The sequence below is a fragment of the Spinacia oleracea genome, chromosome 1 (genome assembly GCF_020520425.1).
Source record: "Spinacia oleracea cultivar Varoflay chromosome 1, BTI_SOV_V1, whole genome shotgun sequence".
In the NCBI taxonomy this organism is placed as follows: domain Eukaryota; kingdom Viridiplantae; phylum Streptophyta; class Magnoliopsida; order Caryophyllales; family Amaranthaceae; genus Spinacia; species Spinacia oleracea.
In genome coordinates, this window is record NC_079487.1 from 127803340 (window position 1) to 127814373 (window position 11034).

At 32.9% G+C, this 11034-nt stretch overlaps 2 protein-coding genes across 2 annotated transcripts; one reads left to right on the forward strand and one right to left on the reverse strand.

The window, feature by feature from the left end:
* Window positions 1-1227: 1227 nt before the first annotated feature.
* LOC110783012 (uncharacterized) lies at window positions 1228-3111 on the forward strand. Its single transcript, XM_021987316.2, has 3 exons — window positions 1228-1383; window positions 1902-2324; window positions 2700-3111. Exons 2-3 carry the CDS (start codon window positions 1917-1919, stop codon window positions 2892-2894), a joined length of 603 nt encoding a protein of 200 aa, XP_021843008.1. The 5' UTR covers window positions 1228-1383; window positions 1902-1916; the 3' UTR covers window positions 2895-3111.
* A 5431-nt stretch (window positions 3112-8542) lies between these two features.
* On the reverse strand, window positions 8543-10636 carry LOC110782843 (jasmonate-induced protein homolog). Its single transcript, XM_021987089.2, has 3 exons — window positions 10533-10636; window positions 9808-10197; window positions 8543-9056 (listed from the first exon to the last, which is right to left on the reverse strand). Exons 2-3 carry the CDS (start codon window positions 10192-10194, stop codon window positions 8850-8852), a joined length of 594 nt encoding a protein of 197 aa, XP_021842781.2. The 5' UTR covers window positions 10195-10197; window positions 10533-10636; the 3' UTR covers window positions 8543-8849.
* Between the last annotated feature and the right edge of the window lie 398 nt (window positions 10637-11034).

Genomic DNA, 11034 nt, shown 5'->3' on the forward strand with positions numbered 1-11034 from the left:
ATTTGGTTTTGACAAAACTCGAACTCTTCAGATGCATGTTTATCTTATTTCGACTGGTTACGCTATAAATACGACCCTCTAAGATTAGAAAACGACCACCAAATACCACGAATTACCATCAAGTTTCCACCATATACCCTAAGCTTGAGTACTAGCCGAAGCCGCATTCAGTCCCGTATTCGCAAATGGTATGTCGCATCAACACACTGTTAAGCAGATCATGTCCGTATAGTAGCTCAGCCCAACTTGAAAACTACCGAAGTTCTGGAAAAACCCTTAGCCTAAACTCTGGAAGATCATGTCCGTATAGTAGCTAATGTTGGGCACTCCCCGTACTAGTAAACGTCTCACAAACTCTCAATCTCTACTCTGTTGGATGTACATTGCGCGATCTCCATAACAGAGATCCAATGGAAACGTATGGTCGTTGTGATCGAATATGTTCGCCTTTCAGGCATATCACGATAACCGGGTTTTGATAGTTTTCTTTATTGTAGTTGTAAAACTGAATGGCGTCTTTTAAAGACTAGTTAAATGAGGCTAATGCCCACAATAGTTCCAATTTTACTTAATACGATTGTAACATTCCCAGGGGAAAGTCGTTCAAATTATTAGGAATTATAGTGTATCTAGAATATACTGGAATTATAGTGTATCTAGAATTCCAGTATATGTAATATGTTATGTTTCCTATTATACATAGGTTATGCCTTAGGAGTTTATGTAGTGTTAGGATTGTGTACTGTGTATTATATATATGTTGATAATAATATATGAAAAGGCCAAGCCGTTTACTCCTAAATTTGTGTCACTTTAACAGTTAGATTTTTCGACCCCATCACACATATGGCTTTATTTTAATGAAATTTTCCCTTACCCGTCAAAAGAAAAAAAAAGTTAAAATACTTCATGTTTAAAAAAATATATGATGACTAATCAAATAAGCCAAGTGGCCGGCTTCATTATGGATAAGAAAATAAAATAATCCCCTAATACGTGGTATGAATGAACCAGACCCTTCTCAAGTCTAAGTCTTTGTTTGAGGGGGTATTAAAGAGTAACAATCATCAAAGCGATGATAAATCAATTAAGTCAACTTAATATTGATGTACTTCGTATTATTTAAAATTAAAACCTAAATAATTATTCATGAACCATTTTAATAGAATTATTTATGTTTAATAAATAATAATGTTCTGGTGCACCGGCCACGAAGACGACGTCGTTGCTTGAGTGTCTACCATACGGTATATAATTTCAGGCTATAAATAGAGGAGTAGTAGAAGGTATCATATTCATCACTCACAAGCATATAGTACTAGTCATATACGGAGTACTCCTACATTACAATCAAATTAAAGTTTCTAAATATTATCTCTCTAGGTATAATACTCTAATTTATTTCTTTGTTTTGTTTTTTTTTTGTTTTTTTTTTTTTTTTTGAGGGAACTGCAGTTTCTCTTTACTCCGTATTATTTAGGAAATGTTTACTGCATGATTCTTGTTAATGGTGGTTTTTTTTGAGTAATAAATTGAATATAACCAAGCGAGACTTGACTCACTTGATAAGATTCTTACCCTAATATATATCCCAGAGGTATAATGTTTGGAATCTTACCAAGTGGGAATGCTTTGGGGTAAGATTTTCCCTAACCACAAGTATTGGTCTGGCCGTAACTGCATAAGGGTTAAGGTTTGGATAGGGTAATTCTGTTGTCGTAAATATAAAAGTGTATTAAGTAGGTACACCATATATAATACGGAATATTGATTTTACTAAAGAAGTGTAGGTTTGGATTAATTGGTTAAAAAATGTGTAGTACATAGTTAGTCAGTTCCTAAAGTTATATTTATATATATGGTTCCAATCCATTTTTGAACTAATTTTTCTTGTGTTGCAGGCTACATAATACAAGATGTCGTCAAGACCAGAGATCAGTGAGGAGCAGAGGGTGATTTTAGATAAGTTGAAGGCAGAGTTGCCGGAAGCTGTGATGCCTGTGACAGCCTCAGGCTTATTGGGCGATGATAAAAAGGGAAAATCAACCCAAGTGTATGTAAGAGCCAGTATGCTGAATAATGGCGTGGCAACGATGAATTATCGTGACCACAAACTTTGGTCTGGTTCCATTATTGGCAGCTACCCTGATGATATTGAAATGAATGGTGCGCGTTCGACTACTCACCAAGGTGTTCCACCAAAAGATACAGAGGGTTCCATGGGGGCGATAGTGTTTGTTGGCCCTAACGTACAAGATGGTGCAGATGATTGCGCATGGGTCTTGGCATGGAGCGTCCTTGGTGATGGCACCACTGAAAACAAGGTAAATATACCACACTGTACGAATTTGTATCTTTAATGACAACCTAATAACGACGGGTCAAAAATCTCGTCGCAAAAGCCTTTTGCGACAGAGATAACAACCAAACAAAGATGGGAACAACCGTCGCAAATGTCTTTTACAGCGGATTAACGACGGGATTTTCCATTAACGACGGTTCCATTTTATGATGGGTTCGCTACAGAAAATCCCGTCGTTAATCAACGACTATTGGCCTTTCGCGTCGGAATTTCCCGTCATTAATGATACAATTTCTTGTAGTGCCAATTTCCATTCTATTACAAATATAAATATTTATATTTTTACACTAAATAATAATATTGGAATTAATTTGTTTCTACATTAATTTCATTTCAGATTTACGTGGAAACTGGTCCTAGTTCCAAGTATATTAAAGGTAAAATTAATTGGGGTGTCATCAAAACCAGTCTGGAACACTCAAAAGACGTGAGTTCTTGCCCTGCCAATCATGGTGCTGAGGCATCTGCTTCAATTGATAGTGGTGATTCTCCCGCGGCTGCTGCAACCTTCGTTGTCAATAATGTTAAGTAGCAGTACCAACATTAAGTATGATCTTCATCAAGACAAAGGGTCGGCGATTAATGGAGTAATATTTATATATATCAAATAAATTACTCCTTATAACCTTTTGTTTATTGTGTGTGTTTGTGATTTTTCTTTTTTTACTTTCAACTCGCAATCGCAAGTGTGTTTATTTCTAAGTTGTAACCCCCTTTCTACAATTTATTTACTTATCTCTATTCTATAAGCCAGCTCCTGAGGGTATTGTAGTAAATTAACTTTTCGTGTCCACTTGACAAAACTCAATTCTACCCTCTCCCGTTTGCCAGTTAACTAACAATACAAATTTTCGTTTCCACTTGCAAATTACCCATTAATCACGCATAAATATTGATTTATATTAGGAAGCCCAGCTTATCTCACGCATAAACCCAACAAGGAAATCATTCAAATTAACAGTAATCAATTACGCCAATCACGATTGCTTGAAAAACTAGCAGTACTATATAAAAAAATGCAGTAATCAATTATTACCATCAATCATGCTACCTAAATTAGGCTACTTTGACTAACAATAATCAATTACTCCGTACAATCAAAGGCAATCAATCACCGACTATATTATGCTACGGTTATGCTAATTAAGGAGAGTATATTATAAATATATTTACAAATAAAATAGCTATAAAATCCAATCATTTCCCCAAACAATTAACGAATTGGACAAAACTAATACAAGAAAAATCTCGGTATAATCACCATTTTCTCTCTCTCAACACTTCTAGGTGCGCGATTTCCCTCGGTATCGTCGCTTTCTAGGCTCCGATTTTCATTCTCAAAAATCAATTGAATCGGAGTTCCAAATGCTCTCATGATTCAAAACGATCCGAAATTATAGAAAGCAAACAACACAAGACGAACAAATTTACATCATTCAAATTCAAATGCAGTTCCAAATTCATCTTCCTAAAACTCAAAGACGAGGCTAATTGTTGTGCACCAATTAGATTTTTTTGGTTTAATTTTTTGTTTACCTCGGTTATCGTAGCTTTCTGGGCTTCGATTTTCATTCTCACAAATTGGTTGAATCAGAGTGTTAAAATCGATGAAATTTAAGAAAGGGTTGAAATAGAGGGGGGTTTAAAGAGTTTTGAAAATGGCCTAATGGGTGATTGAAGGGCCTGCTTGAAGGAGATTGAGTGAGGAGCGGCAGAGGTGACTTCGAATCGCCCGACGATAAGAGAGGGTGATGGAGTGCCTACTGCAAATAATCAATGGGGGACAAGGAAAGGGCAGAGTATGGGGGAGGCAGGGGAAGGGGTAAGGGGATAAGGACTCTCATTTTTTGGAATATAATGCAGGATTGCAGGGGTTTAATTTGGCTTTTTTTTAATTGTTTAAAGCTTATCAATGTTCCTCTTTCTTAGTAAAAAAAATCAGTGAGTGTACAGGTGTAAAAAAAATCAGTGAGTTTACAGGTGGCATTTATAGAGTTACACATATGGTCATATGGACCATATGGTTGCATGCGTGAGGTCAGATCGATCATCTTTTTATACAAAATATAATCAGACATGTATGATATTTCATATGGTGGGAATCAAATTTTTTGTAAAGAAGTACGGTTTTGACAAAAGAATTGGTTGTTTTCAGTACCTTTAAGCCGTGTCACAATTATAACATGGCATGCTTATATGTCATGATTTAAATTGAAAACTAAAATATTTTATTTATATATCCTATTGTACATGTTCATAAAAAGGTAGGAAAATCTTAATATTTTAATATGTTTTCTTTTTTATATCGACTACCTTATTTACATATTTTCATAGTAAAATTTTTGCATTGATAGTAAAAATATTATGATGACTCATGGCCTATGTGGCGCTTATATGTACCAATTAAACTTCGACACGTGAGATTGCGACAACTAAATTTTGTCGCAACTTGGGACCTTTATTATCACCCCTCTTAGTTTTGTTAAATTTATAAATTGTTGCTGCCTCAAAAATAGAAAATAGTACCCAGTACTAAGTTATAATCATTTATGTAAATTGTAAGTTATGATCACTATTCAATTCTTTATGTAAATGTTTATCTTCCTGTCAATATTTTTCTTTACGGTAGTCGACTTTTCTCGATTATTATTTATAGTGAATAATTATAATAACACAATTTTAATTTTTTTGTTATCTCGCACGCATTGCGTGCATATAATACTAGTATATATCTAATGCATCCCTTTTTCTAGCTTTCTCTTTTTTCACTTAATACTTACTCCGTATGTAATTATGTGGTTTATTTTCCCTTCGACCCTTTATGTAAGACCCTAATAATTCATCACAAATTCTTATTTACAATGGGTGTACAATAAATATTGTATACCGGAGTAAAAGTTAACTCAAAATGCTTAAAAGTTAAGCTTATATATGTAAAAGTTATGTATTTTTTAGTGATAATTTTTTTAATTTTAGTAAAACTTATTTCTTTAAAATGACAAATAATGTATAAAATTAATCATTTAACCTTTTAAAAAGTTTATCTGTCAACTTTTTTATTATTAATATAAAAGTTAATCAAAACTAGGTTAAAGTTACAAAAAATTGGGTAAAAGTTATTTTGGTGTACAATAAATTTATTGTACACCTAGTGCGCGCAAGACCTTTTGATAATTCATTGCTGTTATAAAATCATTTTTCAACTTAAAATAAAGAAACTACTAAGATATTACCGCCAACGTGATAACGGTTAAAGCTATTACCAGAATTTGCCAGGTTATGAATAATACAACAATATAATTCATGCGAAAAAACCATAAAGCCAGAATCTAAAATTGCCACATAGTCGATTAGCATAATTTAGGTGACATACAATGTGATGTGTGTCTTCCCTAACTGCTCCCGAACCGAACAAAAAAAAGTCTTTAGAGCCCCAAACGTTGCCCCTCTGTAGAAAGTCCACAGCACGTTCGGTTCCGCCTTAGGTTTAACCAACTAGGATTTTACTTAAGGTTTTATGTATTCGGGTTAGGCTTGTATTATGTTCTCCCTTGAACACAATGGGAATAAAGAATATGATTTTCAATTCAATTGATGTGTATACTTATGGGGACCTAGCCTCATATTTATAGTGTAGGAAATAAGGAATTTGAGTCTTACTAGGAATAGAATTTTACCAACCCTACTAGGATTGCAATTCTTATTCAATTAGAATTGCAACATTAATTAAACTCTTAATTATTTGAATTCCAGTAAGACTAGGAATACTAAATCCAAGGTTACGTACTTGGGAATTAGATATTTCTTGGAGCCCAAGACGAAACAACCCAACGCAGCCATAACGGGCCCCGTTGGTGTGCATGCTGCGTCGGCCCTAGTGCGCCGTGGCCCTCGCCTCAGCAGGCCTGCAGTCGTTGCTTGCTGGGCGCGTCCCATGAGTTGCTGCCTTGCTTCGCAGCTTGGCGCGGCACATGTGCTGCTGCCTTGCTCGTAGCTTGGCGCGACCCATGTGCTGATGCCTTGCTCGTAGCTTGGGGCGGACCATGGCTGCTGGCTTGCTTGCAGGGCACGGCCCATGGTGCTGCCTTGCTTGTCGAGCGATGGGCCGGCTCGTTTATCAGCTTGTCGCTCGTCGAGCTTCCGATTCGTTTTCCGATTCCGGAATTCATTTCAGTTTTGAAAAAATATTTACGTTTCTGTTAATATTTCCGATTCCGGAAATAATTTCCTTTCCCGACAATATTTCTGATTTCGATAATATTTCCGTTTCCGACAATATTTCGGAATCCGACAATATTTCTATTTCCGGTAATATTTTCTGATACGAACCATGTTTCCGTTTCCGGCAACATCTACGACTTGGATAATATTTATATTTCCGTCATGAACCATATTTCCGTTTCCGGGAATATCATTTTCGGAGTATTCTTTATCTTGTCTTTTGACGATTTCAGCTCCCACTGGAACCGAGATCCGTCGTTTCCGAATGTTCATAAATGGAGTACTTATCAAGTTATTTATGGCAACGATTTATCCTAACTGTTGCTTAAATCCAAGAAACTGTTGCCATAGACTAGCTTATAGCAACGCCCCATATTAGTAACAATTTTTAAATCGTTGATATAGGCATATTACAACAGTTACTTAATCTATGGTAACAGTTAATTGTCGTTGCTATAACCTTATGTTGTAGTAGTGCATCTACCTCCGTATATTATTATATTCACCCACTTTTTTACACATTTTTCATATTTTGTCTTAATATACTCCATTTGTCCCATAATGTTCTTCAAGTTTACTATTCATATGGTCAAACTTAAAACACTTGACAATAATTAGTAGTATAAAAGATAGAAAAAAATATTAAGTTGTGGTATCTCATTGAATTCTTTCAATGTAAATTTTCTAAATATCGAATTTTATAATTTTTACTAATGCGAGATTAAAACTATTGATGGTCAAAATAGTGCATATATTGTAGATTACCCATAACGGAAAAATGAGGAATATTATGGAAAGGAGAGAGTATGTGCAAATAGTAACCGTAAATATCATTTTAAAACGGAAGTAGTATGATTTTGTTATTCAACCAGAACAATTATATATATACTTAATTAGAAAGAAATATCAACTAATACCTGCATTTGAAAATGATCTTTACACTTTCCGTTTTAGTTTGTTTCATAATGTTTTTTACACTTTTACTAATTAACCTTTCTTATCTCACAATATTTACAATTTTTCACTCACTTTCTCTTACTTTATTCATTTTTTTTTCTTACACCCATCATTTTATACATTTCTCTTACTTTATTCATGTTTTATTTGAATGCGTTAGCGGGTTAGTTAATTGGCTAGTGCATGCATTTAGGCCCTATTCTTTTGGACTTTATTGCAGTTCCATTCAGTTCAGTTCAGTTCAATTCATTTCAGTTCATTTCAGTTCAGTTCAACTCCATTCAATTCAGTTCAGTTCAGTTCAGCTTCATTCAGTTCAGTTCAAGAGAACAAATTCATCTTTTTATGTAATTATTTTTATTCTTGATATTGCAATTAAAATTGACAATTATTACTTATATTTATATAAATTATTATTATCTTTATTATTACTTAAATATTACTATTGTTATATTAATATTATATTTAATTATTGTTATTTATAAGTAATTACTCCGTATGATTATTGTAGTTATTATTTATTATTATGAGTATTGTTATACATATTAACATTAAATTTATTGTTAATTGTTAATTATTAATTATTAATTATTAATTATTAATTATTAATTATTAATTATTAATTATTAATTATTAATTATTAATTATTAATTATTAATTATTAATTATTAATTATTAATTATTAATTATTAATTATTAATTATTAATTATTAATTATCAATTATCAATTATCAATTATTAATTATTAATTATTAATTATTAATTACTTATTATTTATTACTTATTCAGTTCAGCCAAATTAATGAAGTTTAGAAGAACAAGCCTTAGCCATTTAAGTGACTAGTTAGTAATGACTCATAAGATTGTGCGACTAAGTTAGTCATAACTCATGAGATTGTGCTTCCTAGTTATAGTTTTGTTGTTATATCCCTCTCTCTCTATCAATATTAAAACTTCAACATTATCAAAGAAAGAAAATAAAATATTACGTGTGGCCATGAATAATACAAGTACTCCGTAACAGAGATCAAATGTATTTAATTTCTCCATGATCTTACATGTCAAAGGCAAAGGGTAATTTATTTATTTAATACAAACAGTATAATTTAGAAACAAGCGAAGAAGTAGTCACATGTAAGAGAGTGTGTTCTTACAGGTGAACTGCCCCTCATAATTCGTATTGTAATAATTAGAAAAACAGAAATTGAAAAATTAACCAACATAATACTTCGTATGATGGGATTATACAGTAGATATTGTTCCACTACTGCATTAGCCATTAGGGTTTATCGATTGGTTGATGCCAAGTTTAACAATAGAAGGTTGCAACAACCTTATCTTTGTCAGGAGTGCAGCCATTTCCAGAAGGGCTAACTGTTATTTTCGCAATGACCTTGGTTCCTGTCGCCGGGTCCTCATGGATTGCTGTCGTCTTGCCAAACTTGATCAGTTTCTCTTCAATGGTGTCCCAGCAGATGTTCTCGAATTTGGTTAGCAAGCCACAATCAACAATAACCTGGCCGAAATAAAGGCGTTTGTAACGTTTTATAAAATTAGAAATATATATATATATATATATATATATATTTATCTCCTTTTAAGTTTCAGGTTTTGTATTTAACATCTCATGACATGTAATTTCATATTTATCACGACTTTAAATTTATGAAACCTTTTTATATTTACCACATCTTACGAATTTCATCCAAATGTTCATCCGTGCAGGTCTTATTTAACTAACTTTTTTAAATTGAAAAACCGGTCAATGGTAGAGGAGGAAAATTAATGGAGTTGGTTAAGTTAGCCTGCATGGACCAAAAGTTGAATGAAATATGTTAAAGAGTGATGAATATAAAACGTTTCATAAAATTAAATACTTCCTCCGTTTCGGAAATATCGCACCATGGTTGATTTTTACTCCTCTAACCGTTACTTTGACTCTTAATATCTCAAATCGTGTGCAAGTAAAAATTATAAAAAAAAATATAATATTTAGAAAATATATACCGATACGAATCTACCATGACCTCACATGACTAAAATTTTCTTTCGTACGAATCACACAAAATGGCCAAAGTCGTAATGTAAATAGTGTAAAAAAACAAATGGTGCGATATTTCTAGAACGGGAAAAATATGAAATTACATTTTATAAGTTGGTAAATACAAAAACCTGAAACTAAAAATGTGGTAAATATTAAAACATCCAAATACGCATAGATTATAGTTATTGTTGTAAATAAATCTATAGTGCATGCATGTACTTACCTTCCTTCCACCGTTGTTATCAGAATCCGTGAAAGCAAGGAGCCAGCCACATTCAACATCCTCGGAATTCTTGCCGTTATACACCACCGCGGCCCCGACACCCTTGGGTTGGTTGCCTTTTATGGTGAAAAAACCCTGCTTTTCAAGAGGATCCGGAAATTTTTTGGTCAAATCACCCGCCCATATGGTCTGTTCATAAAATTCTAAGGGTCCATGTGTCTGAGTTTTTAAGATCCCATTCACCACGATATCGTAATTGTCTCTGCCATGAATTTCAGCATCGACGGTATCTTCAAACTCAGACGAGTTCTCTGTTTCTTTGATTAACTCATCTAAACTCACTTCTTCTTCGTAACTCAGCGCCCGAGAAGATAACCCGTCTTCCATTTCCTATAATATTCAAAGTATTTTTCATTCATACATCCATCCAATATGCATGTTAACCCAAATTATAATTTCAAACAATAATATCAAACAATACAACAAAATAGGAAAACACAAATAATCATAATACCGCATTTACTGATATATAACAATAATTAACCCTAACAAATAATCTTAAACGTACATTAATGCGAAATTCTTCTTCCACTATAGCTATTTGATCGTGCAGATTAATTAGCTAATACGGAGTACTACGTGTGAGTATAATTAGTCTACTACCATAAATAAAGAGCGTTAAAACAATAATGAAACAAATAAAAAAGACAATTAAGAATAATTACCGATTAATTCAAGAAAATTAACACGAGAGAACTTGATTGGCAAGAATATAAAAGATTGTGGATTTATGAGATGATAGTAAGATGTAAAATTACGAGCTACCGTTTGGGTTTTTATAGACATCATACATAAAATGTCACCCTTTAATTTTTTTTTTAAAATTAATAAAATAAATAGATTTGTCACATTCCATGATTTATTGTTTTCTTTTTTCTTTTCTTTTTTATTAAAGGCATATTTTTTTCGTATATTTTTTTTTCTAGAAGGCATATTGTTTTTGTATTTCACCTTGCCATTTGAATTTGGAAATTTTTTATTCGTATATCTGCCCGTTTAACCTATTAAGTAATTTCTTATAAAAATTTTATTGTTATTTGCTTTTTTTTAGGGAAAACCAGGCGGCCAAATGGTCCTAAATTATATTAAATTAAGTTCTACCAAAGTTTGAAAATTTTGGGAAAAGGAGTTCATACATCCAAACTCATATCATTGTCCTATCTATCT

Bases quoted from the DNA above. Each gene is read 5' to 3' on its own strand.
- LOC110783012 (XM_021987316.2), top strand. From the start codon at position 1,917: ATGTCGTCAAGACCAGAGATCAGTGAGGAGCAGAGGGTGATTTTAGAT. The intron at 2,325-2,699 runs GTAAATATACCA...ATTTCATTTCAG, and splicing joins ATGGCACCACTGAAAACAAG to ATTTACGTGGAAACTGGTCC.
- LOC110782843 (XM_021987089.2), bottom strand. From the start codon at position 10,194: ATGGAAGACGGGTTATCTTCTCGGGCGCTGAGTTACGAAGAAGAAGTG. The intron at 9,057-9,807 runs GTAAGTACATGC...TATTTCGGCCAG, and splicing joins ATAACAACGGTGGAAGGAAG to GTTATTGTTGATTGTGGCTT.